The sequence below is a fragment of the Callithrix jacchus genome, chromosome X (genome assembly GCF_049354715.1).
Source record: "Callithrix jacchus isolate 240 chromosome X, calJac240_pri, whole genome shotgun sequence".
Lineage (NCBI taxonomy): Eukaryota > Metazoa > Chordata > Mammalia > Primates > Cebidae > Callithrix > Callithrix jacchus.
The window spans coordinates 57474862-57500203 of NC_133524.1; the positions used below are offsets into that span (position 1 = coordinate 57474862).

Sequence of the window (25342 nt, forward strand, 5' to 3'; positions counted from 1 at the left end):
TGCAATGAACATTCGTGTGCATGTGTCCTTATAGTGGAACGATTTATAGTTCTTTGAATATATACCCAGTAACGGGATTGCTGGGTCAAATGGAATTTCTTTTTTTTTTATGATATGTAATATTTTATTCGCTTATATAGAGAATTGTAGAAATTACCTGATACTTAAAATTGTTTTTCTATTGTTCATAAATTATGGATATTTATCCGTCCATTTCTGTTTGTTCAAATCAAGGCAAAAGCTAAGTATCCTGAAATAGTAATAGTAGTTGCTTCCAGTGAGTCTTTTTTTGTTTAATTTTTTATTGGATTTTAGGTTTTGGGGTACATCAGCGGAGCATGCAAGACAGTTGCGTAGGTACACACATGGCAGTGTGCTTTGCTTTCCTTTTTCCCTTCACCCACGTTTGCTGAGGATGATGTTCTCCAGATTCATCCATGTCCCTACAAACGACACGAACTCATCATTTCTGATTGCTGCATAATATTCCATGGTGTATATGTGCCACATTTTCCCAATCCAGTCTATTATCAGTGGGCATTTGGGTTGATTCCAGGTCTTTGCTATTGTAAACAGTGCTGCAATGAATATTCCTGTACATGTGTCCTTATAGTAGAACGATTTATAGTCTTTTGGATATATACCCAGTAATGGGATTGCTGGGTCAAATGGAATTTCTATTTCTAAGGCCTTGAGGAATCGCCACACTGTCTTCCACAATGGTTGAACTAATTTACACTCCCACCAACAGTGTAAAAGTGTTCCAATTTCTCCACATCCTCTCCAGCATCTGTTGTCTCCAGATTTTTTAATGATCGCCATTCTAACTGGCGTGAGATGGTATCTCAATGTGGTTTTGATTTGCATCTCTCTGATGACCAGTGACGATGAGCATTTTTTCATATGATTGTTGGCCTCATAAATGTCTTCATTCGTAATGTGTCTGTTCATATCCTTTGCCCACTTTTGAATGGGCTTGTTTGTTTTTTTTCCTGTAAATCTGTTTGAGTTCTTTGTAAATTCTGGATATCAGCTTTTTGTCAGATGGGTAAACTGCGAAAATTTTTTCCCATTGTGTTGGTTGCCGATTCACAATAGAGACTGTTTCTTTTGCTGTGCAGAAGCTGTGGAGTGTGATTAGGTCCCATTTGTTTATTTTGGCTTTTGTTGCCAATGCTTTTGGTGTTTTGCTCATGAAGTCCTTGCCTACTCCTATGTCTTCGATGGTTTTGCCTAGATTTCCTTCTAGGGTTTTTATGGTGCCAGGTCTTATGTTTAAGTCTTTAATCCATCTGGAGTTAATTTTAGTGTAAGGTGTCAGGAAGGGGTCCAGTTTCTGCTTTCTGCACATGGCTAGCCAGTTTTCCTAACACCATTTGTTGAACAGGGAACCCTTTCCCCATTGCTTGTTTTTGTCGGGTTTATCAAAGATTGTATGGTTGTAGCTATGTTGTGTTGTCTCTGATGCCTCTGTTCTGTTCCATTCGTTTATATCTCTGTTTTGGTACCAGTACCATGCTGTTTTGATTACTGTAGCCTTGTAGTATAGTTTGAAATCCGGTAGTGTGATGCCCCCCGCTGTGTTCTTTTTGCTTAGAATTGACTTGGGTATGCGGGCTCTTTTTTGGTTCCATATGAAGTTCATGGTGGTTTTTCCAGTTCTTTGAAGAAAGTCAATGGTAGCTTGATGGGGATAGTGTTGATTCTGTTAATTACTTTGGGCAGTATAGCCATTTTGATGATATTAATTCTTCCAAACCATGAACATGGAATGTTTCTCCATCTGTTTGTGTCCTGTCTGATTTCGTTGAGCAGTGGTTTGTAGTTCTCCTTGAAGAGGTCCCTTACTGTCCTTGTCAGTTGTATTCCGAGGTATTTTATTCTTTTTGTAGCAATGGTGCATGCCAGTTCGTTCTTGATTTGGTTCTCTCTAAGTCTGTTATTGGTGTAGAGGAAGTCTGGTGGTTTTTGCGCATTGATTTTATATCCTGAGACTTTGCTGAAGTTGCTTATTAGTTTCAGGAATTTTTGGGCTGAGGCGATGGGGTCTTCTAGGTATACTAACATGTCGTCTGCAAATAGAGACAATTTGGCTTCCACCTTTCCTATTTGAATACCCTTTATTTCTTTTTCTTGCCTGATTGCTGTGGCTAGAATTTCCAGTACTATATTGAATAGGAGTGGTGACAGTGGGCATCCTTGTCTAGTGCCGGATTTCAAAGGGAATGCTTCCAGTTTTTTCCCATTAAATATGATATTGGCTGTTGGTTTGTCATAAATAGCTTTTATTACTTTGAGATACGTTCCGTCGATACCGAGTTTATTGAGGGTTTTTAGCATAAAGGGCCGTTGAATTTTGTCAAATGCCTTCTCTGCATCAATTGAGATAATCATGTGGTTTTTGTTTTTGGTTCTGTTTGTGTGGTGAATTACGTTTATTGAATTGCGTATGTTGAACGAGCCTTGCATGCCCGGGATGAGTCTTACTTGATCATGATGAATACGTTTTTTGATTTGCTGTTGCAATCGGCTTGCCAATATTTTATTGAAGATTTTTGCATCTATGTTCATCATGGATATTGGCCTGAAGTTTTCTTTTCTCGTTGGGTCTCTGCCGGGTTTTGGTATCAGGATGATGTCGGTCTCGTAGAAAGATTTGGGTAGGATTCCTTCTTTTTGGATTATTTGGAATAGTTTCAGAAGAAATGGTACCAGCTCCTCTTTGTGTGTCTGGTGGAATTCGGCTGTGAACCCGTCTGGACCTGGGCTTTTTTTGTGTGGTAGGCTCTTAATTGCTGCCTCGACTTCTGACCTTGTTATTGGTCTATTCATAGTTTCAGCTTCCTCCTGGTTTAGGCTTGGGAGGACACAGGAGTCCAGGAATTTATCCATTTCTTCCAGGTTTACTAGTTTATGTGCATAGAGTTGTTTGTAATATTCTCCGATAATGGTTTGAATTTCTGTGGAATCTGTGGTGATTTCCCCTTTATCATTTTTTTATTGCATCTATTTTGTTGGTCTCTCTTTTCTTTTTAATCAATCTGGCTAGTGGTCTATTTTGTTGATCTTTTCAAAAAACCAGCTCTTGGATTTATTGATTTTTTGAAGGGTTCTTCGTGTCTTAATCTCCTTCAGTTCAGCTCTGATCTTAGTTATTTCTTGTCTTCTGCTGGGTTTTGAGGTTTTTTTATGTTGCTCCACTAGCTCTTTCAATTTTGACGATAGGGTGTCAATTTTGGATCTCTCCATTCTCCTCATATGGGCACTTATTGCTATATACTTTCCTCTAGAGACTGCTTTAAATGTGTCCCAGAGATTCTGGCATGTTGTGTCTTCGTTCTCATTGATTTCGAAGAACTTCTTTATTTCTGCCTTCATTTCGTTGTTTATCCAGTCAACATTCAAGAGCCAGTTCTTCAGTTTCTATGAAGCTGTGCGGTTCTGGGTTGGTTTCTGAATTCTGAGTTCTAACTTAATTGCACTATGGTCTGAGAGTCTGTTTGTTATGATTTCAGTTGTTTTGCATATGCTGAGCAGTGCTTTACTTCCAATTATGTGGTCAATTTTAGAGTAGGTGTGATGTGGTGCTGAGAAGAATGTGCATTCTGTGGATTTAGGGTGGAGAGTTCTGTAAATGTCTATCACGTTTGCTTGCTCCAGGTCTGAGTTCAAGCCCTGCATATCCTTGTTTATTTTCTGTCTGTTTGATCTGTCTAATATTGACAGTGGAGTGTTAACGTCTACCACTATTATTGTGTGGGAGTTTAAGTCTCTTTTTAAGTTGTTAAGAACTTGCCTTATGTATCTGGGTGCTCCTGTATTGGGTCCATATATGTTTTAGATCGTTAGCTCTTCTTATTGTATCGATCCTTTTACCATTATGTAATGGCCTTCTTTGTCTCTGTTGATCTTTGTTGCTTCCTGGTCTATTTTATTAGAGATGAGAATTGGAAGTCCTGGTTTCTTTTGATCTCCAGACTTTTTAATAATTGCCATTCTATCTGGCATGAGATGGTATCTCAACGTAGTTTTGATTTGCATTTCTCTAATGACCATTGATGATGAGCATTTTTTCATATGTTCGTTGGCCTCATGCATATCTTCTTTTGTAAAGTGTCTGTTTGTATTTTTTGCCCACTTTTGAATGGGCTTGTTTTTTTCTTGTAAATTCTTTTGAGCTCTTTGTAGATTCCAGATGTCATCACTTTGTTAGATGGGTAAACTGCAAAATTTTTTTTTATTCTGTTGGTTGCTGATTCACTCTAATGACTGTTTCTTTTGCTGTGCAGAAGCTATGGAGTTGGATTAGGTCCCATTTTTCTATTTTGGCTTTTTTTCCCAGTGCTTTTGGTGTTTTGGTCATGAAGTTCTTGCCTACTCCTATGTCCTGAATGGTTTTGCCTAGGTTTTCTTCTAGGGTTTTTATGCTGTTAAGTCTTATGTTTAAGTCTTTAATCCATCTGGAGTCAATTTTAGTGTAAGGTGTCAGGAAGGGGTCCAGTTTCTCCCTTCAGCATGTGGGTAGGCAGTTTTCCCAACACCATTTATTAAACAGGGAATCCTTTCCCTGTTGCTTGTTTTTGTCAGGTTTGTTCAAAGGTTGTATGGTTTTAGATATGTTTTGTTGCCTCCGAGACCTCTGTTCTGCTCTATTGGTCTGTATCTCTGTTTTGGTATCAGTACCATGCTTTTTTGAATCCTGTAGCCTTGTAGTATAGTTGAAATCCGGTAGTGTGATGCCTCCCACTGTGTCTTTTTGCTTAGAATTGACTTGGCTGTGCGGGCTCTTTTTTTATTCCATATGAAGTTTAAGATGATTTTTTCCAGTTCTGTATAGAAGGTTATTGGTAGCTTGATCTGTATATTGTTGAATCTGTAGATTACTTTGGGCAGTATGGTCATTTTCACAATATTGATTCTTTTAACCATGAACATGGAATGTTTCTTCATCTGTTTGTGCCCTTTCTTATTTCGTTGAGCAGTGGTTTGTAGTTCTTCTTGAAGAGGTTTTTTAATGTTCTTTTTTAGCTGTATTTCTAAGTATTTTATTCTCTTTGTAGCAATTGTCAATGACAGTTCATCCTTTATTTGGCTCTCTTTAAGTCTGTTATGGGTGTATAGGAATGCTTGTGAGTTTTGCACGTTGATTTTGTATCCTGAGACTTTCCTGAAGTTGCTTATCAGTTTCAGGAGATTAGGGGCTGAGATGATGGGGTCTTCTAGACATACAATAATGTCATCTGTAAATGGAGACAATTTGACTTCCTTCTTTCCTATTTGAATACCGTTTATTTCTTTTTCTTGCCTGATTGCTCTGGTTAGAACTTACAGTACTATATTGAATAGGAAAGGTGAGAGAGGGCATTCTTGTCTAGTGCCAGATTTCAAGGGAATTACTTTTAATTATTGCCCATTCAGTATGATATTGGCTTTTGTTTTGTCATAAATAGCTTATTTTATTTTGAGCTATGTTCTGTCAATACCTATTTTATTGAGGGTTTTTAGAATAAAGTGTTGTTGAATTTTGTCAAAGGCCTTCTCTGCATCAATTGAGATAATAATGTGGTTTTTGTATTTGGTTTTGTTTATGTGGTTAATTATGTTTATAAAGTTGCATAGGTTGATCCTGATTTGCATCCCTGGGATGAATGCTACTTGATCATGGTGTATAAGCTTTTTGACATGCTGTTGCAATTGGTTTACCAGGATTTTATTGAAGATTTTCGCATCTATGTTCATCATGAAAATTGGTCTGAAGTTTTTTTTTCTTACTGAGTCTCTGCCAGGTTTTGGTATCAGCATGATGTTGGACTCATAAAATGATTTGGGAAAGATTCCCTCTTTTTCTATTGCTAGGAGTAGTTTAAGAAGAATGGTACCAGCTTCTCTTTGTATGTCTGGTAATATTTGGCTGTGAACCCATCTGGACCTGGTCTTTTTGGGTTGTAGGCTCTTAATTGCTTCCTGAACTTCAGACCTTTTTTATTAATCAATTCAGGGTTTCTACTTTTTTCTGGTTTATCCTTTGGAGGATGCAAGCGTTCAGGAATTTATCCATTTTTTCCCAGTTTACTGGTTTATGTGCATAGTGTTATTTGTAATTATCTCTTATGATGGCTTGAATTTCTGTGGAATCTGTGGTAATATCTCCTTCATAGTTTTTTATTGCATCTATTTGATTAGTCTGTCTTTTCTTTTTTATTAATCTAGCTAGTGGTCTGTCTATCTTGTTGATATTTTCGAAGCACCACCTCCACAATTTATCAATTTTTTGAAGGTTTCTTTGGTGTGTCTCTATCTCCTTCAGTTCTGCTCTGATCTTAGTAATTTCTTGTCTTCCGCTAGGTTTTAGTTTGTTTGATCTTGCTCCTCTATCTCTTTCAATTTTGATGATAGTGTGTCTATTTTAGATCTCTTCTTGCTTCTCATGTGGGCATTCATTTGCTATATATTTTCTTCTAGAGACTGCTTTAAATGTGTCCCAGAGAATCTGGAATGTTGTGTCTTAGTTCTCATGGATTTCAAAGAACATCTTTATTTCTGCCTTCATTTCATTGTGTATTCAGTCAACATTCAAGAGCCAGTTGTTCAGTTTCCATGAAGCTGTGCGGTTCTGAGTCAGTTTCTGAATTCTGAGTTCTAACTTGATTGTTATGTGGTCTATTAGGCTCTTTGTTATGATTTCCATTCTTTTTCATTTGCTGAGGAGTGATTTACTTTTCATTATGTGGTCAATTTTAGGGTACGTGCAATGTAGTGCTGAGAAGAATGTATATTCTGTGAAAATGGTGTGGAGAGTTCAGTAAATGTCTATTAAGTTTGATTGGTTCTGGTCTGAGTTCAAGTCCTGGATATCCTTGCTAATTTTCTGTCTCACTTATCTGTCTAATATTGACAATTGGGTGTTAACATCTCCCACTATTATTGTGCAGGAGTTTTAGTCTCTTTGTAAGTCATTAAGAACTTGCCTTATATAACTGGGTGCTCCTTTATTGGGTAAATATCTACTTAGGATCGTTTGCTCTTCTTGTTGCATTGATCCTTTTGCCATTATGTAATGTCCTGCTTTGTCTCTTTTGCTCTTTGTTGGTTTAAAGTCTGTTTTATCAGAGATGACAATTGGAGCCCCTCCTTATTTTTGGTCCCCATTTGCTTGGTAAATCTTCCTCTATTCCTTTATTTTGAGCCTTTGTGTATCGTTGCATGTGAGATGGGTTTCCTAGATACAGCACACCGATAGATTTTGGCTTTTTATCCAATTTCCCAGTCTGTCTCTTTAATTGGGGCATTTAGCACATTCACATTTAGGGTTAATATTGTTATGTGTGAATTTGATCCTGTCATTTTGAGCTGGCTGGCTGTTTGGCTTTTTAGTTGATGCAGTTTCTTCATTGTGTTGATACTCTTTACCGTTTGGTATGTTTTTGGATTGGCTGATCCTGGTTTTCCCTTTCTATGTGTAGTGTCTCTTTCAGGAGCTCTTGTAAAGCAGGCCTGATGATGATGAAATCTCTGAGTACTTGCTTGTTAGCAAAGAATTTTATTTTTCCTTCACTTATGAATCTTAGTTTGGCTGAATATGAAATTCTGGTTTGAAAGTTCTCTTCTTTAAGGATATTGAATATTGGCCCCCACTCTCTTCTGGCTTGTGGGGTTTCTGCTGAGAGATCTTCTGTGAGTCTGATGGGCTTTCCTTTGTGAGTAACTCGACCTTTCTCTATGGCTTCCCTTAGCATTTTTTCCCTTATTTTAACCCTGGTGAATGTGACAATTATGTGTCTTGAAGTTGCACTTCTTGAGGAATATCTTTGTGGTGTTCTCTGTATTTCCTGGACTTGAATATTGGCCTGCCTTGCTAGGTTGGGGAAGTTTTTCCGGATAATATTCTGAAGAGTGTTTTCCAGCTTGGATTCATTCTCTTCATCACATTCAGGTACACCCATCAAATATAGATTAGATCTTTTTACATAGCCCTGTATTTCCTGGCGACTTTGTTCATTTTTTTTTTACCCTTTTTTCTCTAATCTTGCTTTCTAGTTTTATTTTATTGAGTTGATCTTCGATCTCTGATATCCTTTTTTCTGCTTGGTTAATTCGGCTGTTGAAACTTGTGTTTGCTTCATGAAGTTCTCTTGTGTTTTTCAGCTCTATCGATTGATTTATATTCTTCTCTAAGTTGTTTATTCTCATTAGCATTTCGTCAAATCTTTTTTCAAGGTTGTTAGTTCTTTTGCATTGGTTTAGAACATGTTCTTTTAGCTCACAGAAGTTTCTTATTACCTACCTTCCAAAGCTTGATTCTGTCAATTCATCACACTGATTCTTCATCCAGCCTTGTTCCTTTGCTGGAGTGGAGTTGTGATCTTTTGCAGGAGAAGAGGCATTCTGGTTTTGGGTGTTTTTATCCTTTTTGTGCTGGTTTCTTTCCATCTTTGTTGATTTATTCACCTTTTTTCTCTGTAGTTGTTGACTTTCAGATTGGGTCTCTGAGTGGATGTCCAGTTTGTTGATGATGAAATTATTTCTGTTTCTTTGTTTTCCATCTTACAGTTTGGCCCGTCTGCTGTAGGAGTTCTGAGGTCCACTCCAGGCCCTACTTTCCTGGGGATCACTTTAAGTGGCTGCAGAACTGTAAGGGCTGCTTACACTTTCTTTTTCTGCTTTCTTTGTCCCAGAAGGATACCCTCCTGATATCAGTCTGAGCTCTCCTTTATGAGATGACCCTTTGGACATACAGGGGTCTGGGAGCTGCTTGAGGAGACAGTCTGTCTTTTCTAGGAGCACAATTGCTGAGCTGTGGGCTCTGTTGTTCATTCATAGTTGCTGTGCAGGTACGTTTAAGTCTGCTGCAGCAAAACTCATAAACCCACCTTCCCCTTTTTTTTCCCAGGTGCTCTGTCCAGGGGAATTAGGGCTTTATTTATGAGCTTCTGTTGTACTGTTGCCTTTATTCGGGGCTGATCTTCCCAGCGAGGTGGCTGCCTAGTGACTCTTTTCCTGTAGAGGCTTTGCTGAGCTGCTGTGGGCTCTGCCCAGCTGCTGTGTGAACTTCCCTGCAGTCCTGTTTATACGGGTGTAGATAGAATGGCTTTGTCAATGGCAGCCCACCTCTATAATGGCAGACTCTCTCTGTCATGGTGGGCTGCCTTGGCAATGGCGGGTTGCCTCAGCAATGGCAGATTATTTATTCAGTGGTGGACTACCTCGGTAATGGCAGACACCCCTCCTCCACAGAGCTGGACTGTCCCAGGTTCAGCTGTGCCTGCTGTGAAACTCTCAATCCACAGCATTTGGATTGCTGTTTTTTAGTTGGGTGGGACCAGCTGAGCCTGATCACCTGGCTCCGAGCCTCAGGTCTTTTTTTTGTTTGTTTCCCAGGTGTCTCAGTCGCCTGTTGAAAAGGCGCCAGGATCTTTGTGATTTTCCTTGCAGTTACCCAGTGCACCAGCTGAAACAGTGGTGCTGAGATTGATGGCCCTTTTTTGCCCAGTAATCTCTTGGCCTGTCTCCCTGTTGCAGTCCCCTTTTTAATCAGATGAATGGGTGACTCTGCCTTCCCAGAGCTCCAATCACCAGCTAAAACTCCGCCCTGACCCGTGTATTTTGTATGGAGAAATTCTGCACCAGGGCACCAGCAAAACAGCCACACTGGCCAAAACAGCCACACTCGCCAATCCAGCCATGCTGGTGATCCGTGGAGCTCCTCAGCCTGGGAATCTCGTGGTCTTTGGGCAATAAAAATCCATCTGGAAATGTGGTGTCCACTCACTTTTTATGCTTAACCTGGGAGCTGCAATCCTGTGCTACCAGCAATCGGCCATCTTGGATTTCTCTCCCCCATTCTCCTCTTATAGTGGAGAAAATATCTTTCCATTTTGGTTTTATATACAAATAGTTTAAGTTATGCTCTTGTTCTTATTTCCTTACATTCTCTCAGATCTTTGTTCTGTTACTTACCTTACCTTAGTATGACTTTTATCACTCTCTCACACACCCCCACACACCCTTTTCATTATTATTGAACATGCCAAAGTGTCTTTTGTGTTAAAAACAGACAAAAATTTTTAGCCCTATATTCTTCTTAAGCCACTACTCTATGTCAAATTTTACTCCGTTTCCAGACTGTCTGTGTGAATTATTTATTCTCATTGACTCTAAAATCTGATATTGCCGTCTCATAGATGAATCCATTGCATACTGGTTTTTACCATCAGAATTGATTTTGCCAAGGTCCATTAATTTTTTTTGCATTTTTGCTAAGAATAATGATTTCTCAATACTTACCATTTATTATCTCATTATAACTGGCGGCAATATTCATAGTACACTATCATTTTTGAAACACATTCTGCCCTTTGCTTTTGTGATTCAATCTTTTTGAAAATCATTTTTGGATGGCCAAATAGGAACAGTTCTGGATTGCACTTTCCAGTGAAAATGCCATAGATGATTGATCACTGCATTTCCAAATGAAGTTTTACTGCCCACAGACTAGGAGATTCCTGTGAGGAAATGAACAAGTCTCTAGTGAGGCTGTTGCAGCCAGCAAAGCTGGTGCTACACAAAAACTTACACAAATGCAGGCACCATTTCAACTGGTGACTGGAATGCTTGGGAGACAGACTCGTGCATTCAACTTAAGAAAATGGGGATGAAACAGGAAGCCAGGTGATTTGGCTTGGCTGGTCTCATCCCCACAAAGACCAGCAATCTAAAATTCTCTGAACTGAGAGTTTTACAAAAGCACAGCTGGACCCAAGATGGTCCAGCTCTGTGGGGGGAAGGGAATACGCCATTACTGAGGCAGTCCACAACTATTGAGGCAGTCTGCCATTACCGAGGCAGTCCACCATTACTGAAACAGTCTGCCACTACCAAGGCAGTTCTAACTGTAACCCTATAAACAAAACTGCTAAGAAGTTCACACAGAAGCTAGGCAGAGTTCATGGCATCTCAGCAACACCTCTTTTGGCAGACTGTGACTAGCCCACCTTCTCATTGGGCAGGGCATTTCTGAAAAAGGCAGCAGAATGACAGAAACTTATAAATGATGCTCTACCTTCCTGGGACAGAGCACCTGGGAAAAAGACGTGGTTATGAGTTCTGCTGTGGCAGAGTTAAATGTAACTGTTCAGCAGCTCTGAACAGAACAACGGAGCTCACAGCTCAGTAATTGGGCTCCTATAGGGGAAAGACTGCCTCCTCAAGCACCTCCCCAACCCCCATAAAACAAAAAAGACACCTCATAAAGGAGAACTCAGGCTGACATCTTACGGGTATCCTTCTGGGACAAACATAACAAATGAAACTGGCAGTAACACTTACTGTTCTGCAGCCATTGCAGATGATCACCAGGCGAGCAGGGTCTGGAGTGGCCCTCCTGCAGTCCTACCACAGGGGGGCCTGACTTTTAGAAGGAAAACTAAGAAACAGAAATAACTCCACTCAGAGACCTCATCTGAAAGTCTCCAATGACAAAGGCCACAGTTAGGTAAATCCACAAAGATGGGAAAAAGCAGCGTGAAAAGAATGAAAATACCCAAAACCAGAACGTCTCTCCTCCTTCAAGGGATCAAAACTCCTCACAAGCAAGGGAACAAAGCTGGTTGGAGAATGAGTCTGATGAATTGATAGAAACAAGCTTCAGAAAGTGGGTAATAAACTTCTCTGAGCTAAAAGATCATGTTCTAATAAAATGCAAAGAAACTAAGAACGTTGAAAAAATGTTTGACAAAATGTTGATGAAAATAAACAGCTTAGAGAGGAATATAAATGAATTGATGGAGCTAAAAAAGACAGCATGAGAACGTCACAAAGCATACACAAGTTTCAAGCTGAATCGACCAAGCAGAAGAAAGGATATCAGATATTGAAGATCAACTCAATGAAATAAAATGAGAAGTCAAGATTAGAGAACAAAGAATAAAAAGAAATGAACAAACCTCCAAGAAATATGTAAAATTATGTAAAAGTTTTTAATTTACGTTTGATAGGTGTACCAGAATGTGACAGAAAGAATGAATCCAAGCTAAAAAACACTCTTTTGAATATTATCCAAAAGAATTTTCCCAACCTATCAAGGCAGGCCACCATTCAAGTCCAGGAAATACAAAGAACACCACGAAGATATTCCTCAAGAAGAGCAACTTGAAGGCACATAATCATCAGATTCACCATGGTTGAAATAAAGGAGCAAATGCTAGGGGAAGCCAAAGAGAAAGGTTGGGATACTCACAAATGGAAGCCCACCAGACTCACAGCAGATCTGTGAGCAGAAACACTAGAATCCAGAAGAGAGTGGGGGCCAGTACTCAACATTCTTAAAGAAAAGAACTTTCAACCTTGAATTTGACATCGAGTCAAACTAATCTTTATAATCAAAGGAGAAATAAAATCCTTTATGAACAAGCAATTGTTCAGAGATTTCATCACAACAGGCCTGCTTTACCAGAGCTCCTGAAAGAAGCACTAATCATAGAAAAGAAAAACCAATGCCAGCCACGCCATAAATGTACAAAATGGCAAAGAGCATTGATACGGTGAAGAAACTGTGTCAACTAATGGGCAAAACAACCAGCTTGCATCAAAATGGCAGGATCAAATTCACACATAATAATATTAAACTTAAATGTAAATGGGCTAAATCCTACAATCAAAAGAAGCAGACTGCAAAATTTGATAAAAAGTCAGAACCCTTTGGTGTGCTGTATCCAGAAAAACCATCTCACATGCAAGGATACACATAGGCTCAAAATAAAGAGATGGAGGAGGATTTACCAAGAAAATGGAGAGCAACAACAACAACAACAACAACAAAAACTGGAGTTGTAATTCTAGTCTCTGACAAAATAGACTTTAAACCAACAAAGATCAAAAGAGATTAAAAAAGACATTACATAATGGTAAAAGAATCAAAGCAACAAGAAGAGTTAATAATCCTAAATATATACGTGCCCAAAACAGGAGCACCCAGATACATAAAACAAGTTCTTAATGACCTAAAAAGAGACTTAGACTCCCACACAATAATAGTAGGAGACTTTAACACTCCACTATCAATATGAGAAAAATCAACAAGACAGAAAATTAACAAGGATATCTAGGACTTGAATTCAGACCTGAACCAAGCAAACCTAAGAGACATTTTCAGATCTCTTTACCCCAAATCCACAGAATATACATATTTCTCAGCACCAGATCACACCTACTCAAAAATTGACAGCATAATTGGAAGTAAATCGCTCCTCAGCAAATGCAAAAGAATGGAAATCAAAACGAAGAGTCTCTCAGACCACAGTGCAATCAAATTAGAACTCTGAATTCAGAAACTAACTCAGAACAGCAGAGGTTAATGGAAACTGAACAACTGGCCCTTGAATGCGGACTGGATAAACAATGAAATGAAGGCAGAAATAAAGATGTTCTTCGAAATCGATGAGAATGAATACACACTGTACCAAAATCTCTGGGACACATTTAAAGGAGTGTCTGTAGGAAAAATTTACAGCAATGAATGCCCACATGAGAAGCAAGGTACGATCTAAAATCGACACCCTGTATTCAAAATTGAAAGAGCTAGAGGAGCAAGATAAAAAAAAAAAACTCAAAAACTAGCAGAAGACCAGAAATAGATCAGAGCATAACTGAAGGAGATAGAGAAATAAAAAACCCTTCAAAAATCAATAAATCCAGGAGCTTGTTTTTTGAAAAGATCAACAAAATAGACCACTCACCAGATTAATAAAAACAAAAAAAGAATAGTCAAATAGATGCAATAAGAAATGATAAAGGGGATATCACCACAAATTCCACAGAAATACAAACCATTATCAGAGATTACTATAAACAATTCTATGCACAGAAATCAGTAAGCCTGGAAGAAAGAGATAAATTCCTGAACACTTACACACTCCCAAGACTAAACCAGAAAGAAGTCAAAACGCTGAATAGAGCAATAACAAGGGCTGAAGTTGAGGCAGAAATTAATAGCTTACCAACCAAAAGAGCCCAGTTCCAGATGGGTTCACAGCCGAATTCAACCAGATATACAAAGAGGAGCTGATACCACTTCTTCTGAGACTATTCCAAACAATCCAAAAGGAGGGAATCCACTAGAAATCATTTTATGAGACCAACATCATCCTGATACCAAAACTCGGCAGAGACTCAACAAAAAAAGAAACCTTCAGGCCAATATCCATGATGAACATAGATGCAAAAATCTTCAGTAAAATACTGGCAAACCACTTGCAACAACACATCAAAAAGCTTATCCATTATAATCAAGTAGGCTTCATCTTGGGGATGCAAGGCTGGTTCAACATACACAAGTCTATAAACGTAATTCCCCACATAAACAGAACTAAAGACAAAAACCACATGATTATCTCAATAGACGCACAGAAGGCCTTTGACAAAATTCAACAGCTCTTTATGCTAAAAACCCTCAATAAACTAGGCATTGACAGAACGTATCTCAAAATAGTAAAAGCTATTTACGACAAACCCACAGCCAATATCATACTGAGTGGGCAAAACCTGGAAGCATTCTTTTCGAAATCTGGCACTAGACAAGGATACAATCTCTTACATCTCCTATTCAATATAGTATTGGAAGCTCTAGCCAGAGCAATCCGGAAGAAAAAGACATAAATGGTAGTTAATTAGGAAAGAAAGAAGTCAAATTGTCACTATTTGCCGGCGACGTGATTGTATATTTAGAAGACCGTATTGTCTCAGCCGAAAATTTTCTGTAACTGATAAGCAACTTCAGCAAAGTCTCCATTTACAAAATCAACGTGCAAAAATCACAAGCATTCCTATACACGAACAACCGATTTAAAGAGAGCCAAATCAAGAATGAACTGCCATTCACAATTGCTACAAAGAGAATAAAATACCTAAGAATACATTTAATAAAGGATGTAACGGACACTTTCAAGAAGAACTACAAACCACTGCTCAACGAAATCAGAAAAGACATAAACAGATGGAGAAATAGTCCATGCTCATGTCTATGAAGAATTCATATAGTGAAAATGACCATACTGCTGAAAGTAATTTATAGATTTAAAGCTATCTCCATGAAGCTGACAATGACCTTCTTCACAGACCTGAAAGAAACCACCTTAAACTTCATATGGAACCAAAAGAGAGCCTGCATAGCCATGTCAATTCTTAGCAAAAAGAGCAAAGCCAGAGGCATCACGCTACCTTACTTCAAACTATACTACAAGGCTACAGTAGTCAAAACAGCATGATACTGATACCAAACCAGAGGTATAGAAAAATGGAATAGAACAGAGGCCTTGGAGGCAACACCACACATCTACCACCATCTGATGTTTGACAAAGCTGACAAAAGCAAGCAATGGGAAAAGGATTCCCTGTTTAATAAATGGTGTTGGGAAAACTAGCTAGCCATGTGCAGAAAGCAGAATCTGGACTCCTTCCTGACACCTTACACCAAAATGAACTCCAGATGGATTAAACACTTAAACATATAACCTAACACCAAAATAATTTTATAAGAAAACCTAGGCAAAACCATTCAGGCCATCAGTGTAGGCAAGTACTTCATGCCTAAAACACCAAAAGCATTAGAAACAAAAGCCAAAATATACAAATGAAACCTAATTAAATTCTAGAGCTCCTGCACAGCAAAAGAAACAATCATTAGAGTGAACCAGCAATAAACAGAATGAGAAAAATTTTTGCAATTTACCCATCTGACAAAGGGCTAATATCCAGAATCTACAAAGAACTAAAACAGATACACAAGGAATAAACAAACCAACCCATCCCAAAGTGGGCAAAGGATATTAACAGACACTTTTCAAAAGAAGAAATATATGAGGCCAACAAACATATGAAAAAATGCTCATCATCACTGGTCACTAGAGAAATGCAAATCAAATCTAAAATACACTGAGACACCATCTCACGTCCATTAGCATATTCTTAATTAAAAAATCTGGAGATAACACTTGCTGGAGAGGATATGGAGAAATAGGAAGATTTTTCAACTGTTGATGGGTGTGTAAGTTAATGCAACCATTGTGGAAGACAGTGTGGCAATACCTCAAAAACCTAGAAATGAAAATTCCATTAGACCCAGCAATCTCATTACTAGGCATATATCCATAGGATTATAAATCATTTTATTAGAGGGACACATGCACATGTATGTTCACTGCAGCACTATTTACAATAGCAAAGACTTCAAACCAACCCAAATGCCCATCTATGATAGACTGCACAGGGTTTACATGGAACATATACACTTCGTAATACTATGCAGCCATAAAAAATAAGTTTGTGTTCTTTTTCTAAAAAATTTTTTATTGCATTTTAGGTTTTGGGGTACATGTGCAGAACATGCAAGGCAGTTGCATAGGTACACGCATGGCAGTGTTTTGCTTTTTTTCTCCCCTTCACCCACATTTGGCATTTCTCCCCAGGCTATCCCTCCCCAGCTCCCCCACCCTCGCTGGCCCTCCCCTTTTCCCCCTTTTAGACCCCAGTGTTTAGTACTCCCCTCCCTGTCTCCATGTGTTCTCATTTTTCATCACCCACCTATGAGTGAGAATATGCGGTATTTCATTTTCTGTTCTTGTGTCAGTTTGCTGAGAATGATGTTCTCCAGATTCATCCATGTCCCTACAAACGACACAAACTCATCATTTCTGATTGCCGCATAATATTCCATGGTGTATATGTGCCACATTTTCCCAATCCAGTCAATGCTAATCAATGAACATTTGGGTTGGTTCCGGGTCTTTGCTATTGTAAACAGTGCTGCAACAAACATACGTGTGCATGTGTCCTTATAGTAGAACGATTTATAGTCCTTTGGATATATACCCAGTAATGGGATTGCTGGGTCAAATGGAATTTCTATTTCTAAGGCCTTGAGGAATCTCCACACTGTCTTCCACAGTGGTTGAACTAATTTACACTCCCACCAACAGTGTAAAAGTGTTCCTTTTTCTCCACAGCCTCTCCAGCATCTGTTGTCTCCAGATTTTTTAATGATCGCCATTCTAACTGGCGTGAGATGGTATCTCAATGTGGTTTTGATGTGCATCTCTCTAATGACCAGTGACGATGAGCATTTTTTCATATGATTGTTGGCCTCATATACGTCTCCTTTTGTAAAGTGTCTGTTCATATCCTTTGCCCATTTTTGAATGGGCTTGTTTGTTTTTTTTCTGTAAATCTGTTTGAGTTCTTTGTAAATTCTGGATATCAGCCCTTTGACAGATGGATAAACTGCAAATTTTTTTCCCATTCTGTTGGTTGCCGATCCACTCTAGTGACTGTTTCTTTTGCCGTGCAGAAACTGTGGAGTGTGATTAGGTCCCATTTGTCTATTTTGGCTTTTGTTGCCAATGCTTTTGGTGTTTTGGTCATGAAGTCCTTGCCTTCTCCTATGTCCTGGATAGCTTTGCCTAGATTTTCTTCTAGGGATTTTATGGTGCCAGGTCTTATGTTTAAGTCTTTAATCCATCTGGAGTTAATTTTAGTGTAAGGTGTCAGGAAGGGGTCCAGTGTCTGCTTTCTGCACATGGCTAGCCAGTTTTCCCAACACCATTTATTAAACAGGGAATCCTTTCCCCATTGCTTGTTTTTGTCAGGTTTATCAAAGATTGTATGGTTGTACATATGTTGTGTTGACTCTGATGCCTCTGTCTTGTTCAATTGGTTTATATCTCTGTTTTGGAACCAGTACCGTGCTGTTTTGATTACTGTAGCCTTGTAGTATAGTTTGAAATCTGGTAGTGTGATGCCCCCTGCTGTGTTCTTTTTGCTTAGAATTGACTTGGCTAAGCGGGCTCCCTTTTGGTTCCATATGAAGTTCATGGTGTTTTTTTTCAGTTCTGTGAAGAAAATCAATGGTAGCTTGATGAGGATAGTGTTGATTCTGTAAACTACTTTGGGCAGTATAGCCATTTTCACAATATTGATTCTTTCTAACCATGAACATGGAATGTTTCTCCATTTGTTTGTGTCCTCTCTTATTTCATCGAGCAGTGGTTTGTAGTTTTTTTTGAGGAGGTCTCTTACATTCCTTGTTAGTTGTATTCCAAGGTATTTTATTCTTTTTGTAGCAACTGTGAATGGCAGTTCGTTCTTGATTTGGCTTTCTTTAAGTCTGTTATTGGTGTAGAGGAATGCTTGTGATTTTTGCGCATTGATTTTATATCCTGAGACTTTGCTGAAGTTGCTTATCAGTTTCAGGAGTATTTGGGCCGAGGCGATGGGGTCTTCTAGGTATACTATCATGTCGTCTGCAAATAGAGACAATTTGGCTTCCACCTTTCCTATTTGAATGCCCCCCCTTTTTTTTTTTGCCTGATTCCTCTGGCTAGAACTTCCAGTACTATATTGAATAGGAGTGGTGAAAGAGGGCATCCTTGTCTAGTGCTGGGCTTCACAGGGAATGCTTCCAGTTTTAGTCCATTCAGTATGATATTGGCTGTTGGTTTGTTGTAAATAGCTTTTATTACTTTGAGATACGTTTCATCGATACCGAGTTTATTGAGGGTTTTTAGCATAAAGGGCTGTTGAATTTTGTCAAATGCCTTCTCTGCGTCAATTGAGATAATCATGTGGTTTTTGTTTTTGTTTTTGTTTATGTGGTGAATTATGTTCATCCCTGGGATGAATCCTACTTGATCATGATGGATAAGTTTTTTGATTTGCTGTTGCAATCGGCTTGCCAGTATTTTATTGAAGATTTTTGCATCTATGTTCATCATGGATATTGGCCTGAAGTTTTCTTTTCTTGTTGGGTCTCTGCCCGGTTTTGGTATCAGGATGATGTTGGTCTTATAAAATGATTTGGGAAGGATTCCCTCTTTTTGGAGAGTTCGTGTTCTTTATAGAGTAATGTATGAACCTGGAAACCATTATTCTCAGCAAACTGACAGAAGTGAAAATTAAACACCCCGTGTTCTCCCTCATATGTGGGTGTTGAACAATGAGAACACATGGATGCATTGAAGGGAGCATCACACACTGAGGTCTGCTGGGGGAGATTTAGGGAGGGATAGTAGAGGGTAAGGAGTTCGGGAGGGATAACATAGGAGAAATATTAGATATGTTTGATGGGAATGGAGGCAGCAAATCAGATTGCTATGTATGTATCTATGCAACAATCCTGAATGTTCTTTACATGTACCCTAGAACCTAAAATGCAATAAAATACACACACACACACACACACGCACACACACACATATACATATTTATATGTAAATCATTTTTACATTTTGTTGGTACATAGCAGTTATATATGTATTTATTGGCTATGTGAGGTATTTTGAATTAGTCATGTAATGCATAATAATTACTCATGGAAAATGGGGTAGGTATTCATTTCCTTAAGCATTTATTCTTTGTGTTATAAACAATCCACTCTATTGATATTGTTCTTTTCCCTTTTCATCTGCCTTGCTGGCTTTTCTTTTTGTTCATTTTTTATACATGTATATTTTAGAAGGACCTGGTTTACTTCTCCCTGTTCTTTACTTACCCTCTCAGTACGACTCCATCTACACTTGACACTTCAACCATTTTCCATAAACAGATTATGCTCAAATATGCTTCATCTGCTCACTCTTTTCACTTAAACTAGAGGACAGTCTATTTACTACTACAGGAAGACTGGCCATTTCAGATAACTGAAACTCAACATAACTAAAACGGATCTTTTTTTTCTTTCAAGCTCTTGAATCCTGATCCACTACTTCAATTCTTGTCCAATCCCAGTGACCAGGTGACCAAAATAAACTCAGCTGCTAAAGCCTCATTTCAAAATTCTCTCAGTCATTACCTCTAAGCAATGCCGAGTCATATTGAAATTACCTACTAATGATTTCTTACACTGTTACATCTCTCTTCATCCCCATGGTTACAGTTCTAGTTCAGGCTACAATTGCTTCTCTCATGAACTACTACCAAAGTCTTTTGACCTGTCACCACATCTACAATTTTGGTGCATTTCAGACCTTTCTCTCACCTGTAACCCAAGTACAAATTTTAAATGCAAATCTAAATTCTAAAGGTATAAAACTGTTTCTGGTACACAGCATTTATGGAAAAACATATTAGAGCAGAAGCTCAGATGTTAGGATTGAACTATTAAGAATATCTACATAATTTGTTTATGTCAATTTCTTTTTAATACTGCACAGGTTGAAACTAGATGCAAAGGTACATTTAAAAGATTTAAAATTTTACTGGATGGAACATGATGGAGGCTCATTTTTAATGTCCAAAGTGGATCAAGATCTCATTTTGGCTCAGAAAAAGGTAATTTTAAATAAAAATTGCTTAATAGAATTATTTTTATTCTAAGAGGTGCCATTCTCAACCCTTTGCTTCGCTTTCTGCCAAATATTTCTGCATCAGCTTACAAAATTAAGGGTATCAGAACAATTATACTGAACAATTTTGGGTGTGATTTTTCATGATTATGTTAGATATTTTATGTTTTTAGTAATGACACTAGTATCTTGTATATAAAGTATGATATATCAAATAAATTGCTCATAGGCAACTTAATAATTTGGTGCATAATAATATATATATTGGTTCTATGCCAATGTGTAGATGTAAATTTTGGGTAATTAAGATAATATTATATATGTAATCATTTTTGCTTGAGTTTTCTTTTAAATACTTTTAAAATCAGATGAAATAATAGAACAAATTTGTCTTTTTAAAAGCAAAAGCTTATTTGGAAAAGAAGAAGAATAAGGAGAATGGTCCTATCGAATTTTGAAAGTAATTTTTAAAGTAATACTTAATTTAATAATAATACAGATCATCACTTGGAAACAATGTAATTGTGTATCTCAGTTTTCAAGAGAGTCAGTGTAGTAACTCACAGTAAGAGTTTGGAAAGCAGCTTAGTTAAAGTCAAGTAGTCTCCAAGTTAGAATCATCCAAACAGATGGAAAATCACTAGTAGAAAATTGGTTTTTTATACTTATGAATTATGAAACATATGTGCAAAAACTAGATGAAACTTGAGTGCAGTAAAAGATGGGTTTTGGCCGAATGCTGTGGCTCACGTCTGTAATCCCAGCACTTTGGGAGGCTGATACAGGTGGATTATGAGGTCTGGAGATTGAGACCATCCTGTCTAACATGGTAAAACCCAATCTCTACTGAAAATACAAAAAATTAGCCAGGCGCGGTGGCATGTGCCTGTAATACCAGATACTATGGAGACTGAAGCAGGAGAATTGCTTGATGTTGGGAGGTAGAGGTTGCAGTGAGCCAAAATTGTGCCACTGGACTCCAGCCTGGGTGACAGAATGAGACTCCATCTCAACATCAACAACATGGCTTTTGTATTATATGTTTTGTGCCACCATGAAAAAATGCCTGTGACTCCACAACTGATAAAGAACAAAAATTTATTTCCCACAGATCTGGAGGCAAGAAAGCCCAAGATCAAGGTGCTAGCAGGTTCAGTGTCTCGTGAGGGCCATCTTGCTGCATTCTCCAGAGTGGAAAACATGGCGGAAGTTTGGGAGAGATATCTGCTAAGGCTGCATGAAGCCATTTTAAAAATGGCTGTAATCACTTTAGGGGCAGCCCTCATGGTCTAATCACCTGTTAAGGGCCCCACCTGTTAATACTAATGCACTGGCAACACCTGAATTTTGGAGTTGATGCATTCAAGCCATATCATACATAGATACACAATTGTGTTACTAGATTTAAATATCATGCTATCAAATTATGCATTATTTTTGAATCTATAGGTAAAATATAATTTATAGTGGATTATAAAATTTCTGTTAGTAATGTTTAATGATGAAAAGAGAAAAGTAAGATCTTCATAATAAGCTCTAGTCCTAGAAACAAATTAGCTTCTTTTTCTTGTTTTTAATTTTTATTTTACTTTCAATTCTGTGGTACATGTGCAGATCTTGCAGGATTGTTACATAGGTATACACACTCCATGGCGATTTGCTGCCTCCATCCCCCATCACCTACATTAGGTATTTCTTCTAATGTTATTAATCCTCATCTTCCCCACCCCCTGCTATTCCTCCACTAATCCCCCACCCTCCAACAGACCCCAATATGTGCTGTTTCCCCCCCGTGTCCATGTGTTCTCATTGTTCGATATCCACTTATGGGTGAGAAAATGTGGTGTTTGGTGTTCTGTTCTTATGTTAGTTTGCTGAAAATGATGGTTTCCAGATTCATCCATGTACCTGCAAAGGACATGAACTTACTATTTTTTATGGCTGCATACTCTTCCATGGTGTATATGTGCCACATTTTCTTTATCCAGTCTCTTATTGATGGGCATTTGGATTGGTTCCAAGTCTTTGCTATTGTAAACAGTGCCGTAATGAACATACATGTGCATGCGGAGATGGCTATTGACTATATTAATGGTTTACCTGTATTATGATAGCTTCACAAATCTGAATTAATAATGTCTAAAAGGAAGTAATTATAGACAATATTGTCAATAAAATCATAGAGAGTTATTAACCTTGTACAGGCTATATCCCATTATAAGAGAAATACCACCATGGACATAGGAAAATGAGAAAGACAAAATTATAAAATAATATATATATAAGTGAATTAAAAAAATATAAGAAGGGTTAAGACTTACAAGTAATGAAAGAAAGAAACTATAGAAAAATTGAGATACTATTCCTTGTTTGATTGGGTTGATAAATCACAGAATGCTAGTGGCAAAGCAAATTGGTGCTTTTCTGGGGAGCTGGAGTATAAATACAAAATTATGAAGCCAGGAGTAGGAGAAAAAAAGGAAAGAAATGAATGTAAGTAAATTACTCACACCGAATTCTCAGCCCATGTAAGTTACTCTCACAGCAGATTTACTTCTTCCTGTTCAGTAACTTAAGCAAAAATTTTAATAACTTAATGTATAGACTCTTAATCTTCATTACCAAATTATCTAGCCCATTTAATATTATGACCCAAAGCCCTTCTTTTCATGATCTTAAAACCATATTATTGCTGGACTGAAATTCACGTGTATAGAGAACCAATTTTTCTACGTGTTTTTTTAGTGAAATAAAACACTATTCAAGTGTCTCGCTGTTATTGAAACTTTCTTTGCAGTGTCAGATGTGACAGTGTTGCAGACCTCATTATCTGCTGGCATCATCTAGCAGGTAGAGCTATCATGAAACAGTTTGTTTTGAAACAGTAGTTTAAAATAGTCACATGCTATATAAGAGAAAGATTGAAATACACGTGAATTATCCTAGGAGTTTCATTTCATATTGGATAATTTCAGAACAGGCTCTAGTGAACGTTGATGTATGGAATACAAGGCTCTATAGTGCTGTCATATGCTTTACCAGTTGGGTCAATAGGAGAAATTTATAACCTCAACATTTTTCAAGAAAGCAGTTTATAAAATTCAGATGTCTATTTCTTTTCTTTTTTTTTATTAGCATTTTCTTTCCTTTTTTTAATTTTAATTTTATATTGGATTATAGGTTTTGGGGTACATGAGCAGAGCATGCAAGACAGTTGCGTAGGTACACACATGGCAGTGTGCTTTGCTTTTCTTCTCCCCTTCACCCACATTTGGCATTTCTCCCCAGGCTATCCCTCCCCACCTCCCCCTCCCACCGGCTCTCCCCTTTTCCCCCCAATAGACCCCAGTGTTTAGTACTCCCCTTTCTGTGTCCATGTGTTCTCATTTTTCATCACCCACCTATGAGTGAGAATATGCGGTGTTTCATTTTCTGTTCTTGTGTCAGTTTGCTGAGGATGATGTTCTCCAGATTCATCCATGTCCCTACAAACGACACGAACTAATCATTTCTGATTGCTGCATAATATTCCATGGTGTATATGTGCCACATTTTTCCAATCCAGTCTATTATTAATGGGTATTTGGGTTGATTCCAGGTCTTTGCTATTGTAAACAGTGCTGCAATGAACATTCGTGTACATTCGTGTCCTTATAGTAGAACGATTTGTAGTCTTTTGGATATATACCCAGTAATGGGATTGCTGGGTCAAATGGAATTTCTATTTCTAAGGCCTTGAGGAATCGCCACACTGTCTTCCACAATGGTTGAACTAATTTACACTCCCACCAACAGTGTAAAAGTGTTCCTTTTTCTCCACATCCTCTCCAGCATCTGTTGTCTCCAGATTTTTTAATGATCGCCATTCTAACTGACATGAGATGGTATCTCAATGTGGTTTTGATTTGCATCTCTCTGATGACCAGTGACGATGAGCATTTTTTCATATAATTGTTGGCCTCATATATGTCTTCTTTCGTAAAGTGTCTGTTCATATCCTTTGCCCACTTTTGAATGGGCTTGTTTGTTTTTTTCCTGTAAATCTGCTTGAGTTGTTTGTAGATTCTGGATATCAGCCCTTTGTCAGATGGGTAGACTGCGAAAATTTTTTCCCATTCTGTTGGTTGCTGATCCGCTCTAGTGACTGTTTCTTTTGCCGTGCAGAAGCGGTGGAGTTTCATTAGGTCCCATTTGTCTATTTTGGCTTTTGTTGCCAATGCTTTTGGTGTTTTGTTCATGAAGTCCTTGCCTACTCCTATGTCCTGGATAGTTTTGCCTAGATTTCCTTCTAGGGTTTTCATGGTGCCAGGTCTTATGTTTAAGTCTTTAATCCATCTGGAGTTAATTTTAGTGTAAGGTGTCAGGAAGGGGTCCAGTTTCTGCTTTCTGCACATGGCTAGCCAGTTTTCCCAACACCATTTGTTAAACAGGAAATCCTTGCCCCATTGCTTGTTTTTGTCAGGTTTATCAAAGATTGTATAGTTGTATGTATGTTGTGTTGCCTCCGGTGCCTCTGTTTTGTTCCATTGGTCTATATCTCTGTTTTGGTACGAGTACCATGCTGTTTTGATGACTGTAGCCTTGTAGCATAGTTTGAAATCCGGTAGTGTGATGCCCCCCGCTGTGTTCTTTTTGCTTAGAATTGACTTGGCTATGCGGGCTCTCTTTTGGTTCCATATGAAGTTCATGGTGGTTTTTTCCAGTTCTGTGAAGAAAGTCAATGGTAGCTTGATGGGGATAGCGTTGATTCTGTAAATTACTTTGGGCAGTATAGCCATTTTCACGATATTAATTCTTCCTAACCATGAACATGGAATATTTCTCCATCTGTTTGTGTCCTCTCTGATTTCGTTGAGCAGTGGTTTGTAGTTCTCCTTGAACAGGTCCCTTACGTTCCTTGTGAGTTGTATTCCAAGGTATTTTATTCTCTTTGTAGCAATTGCGAATGGCAGTTCGCTCTTGATTTGGCTTTCTTTAAGTCTGTTATTGGTGTAGACGAATGCTTGTGATTT

The 25342-nt window shown here is 38.2% G+C and overlaps 1 protein-coding gene across 3 annotated transcripts in view; it reads left to right on the forward strand.

The window, feature by feature from the left end:
• FAAH2 (fatty acid amide hydrolase 2) overlaps positions 1–25342 on the forward strand; it is a 297578-nt gene that overhangs the window by 115061 nt on the left and 157175 nt on the right. For all 3 annotated transcript variants that reach the window (XM_078362584.1, XM_078362586.1, XM_078362585.1), the window contains one exon: positions 20199–20316. In XM_078362584.1, coding sequence (XP_078218710.1) covers positions 20199–20316 — 118 coding nt within the window. The remainder of the gene's footprint in view (positions 1–20198; positions 20317–25342) is intronic.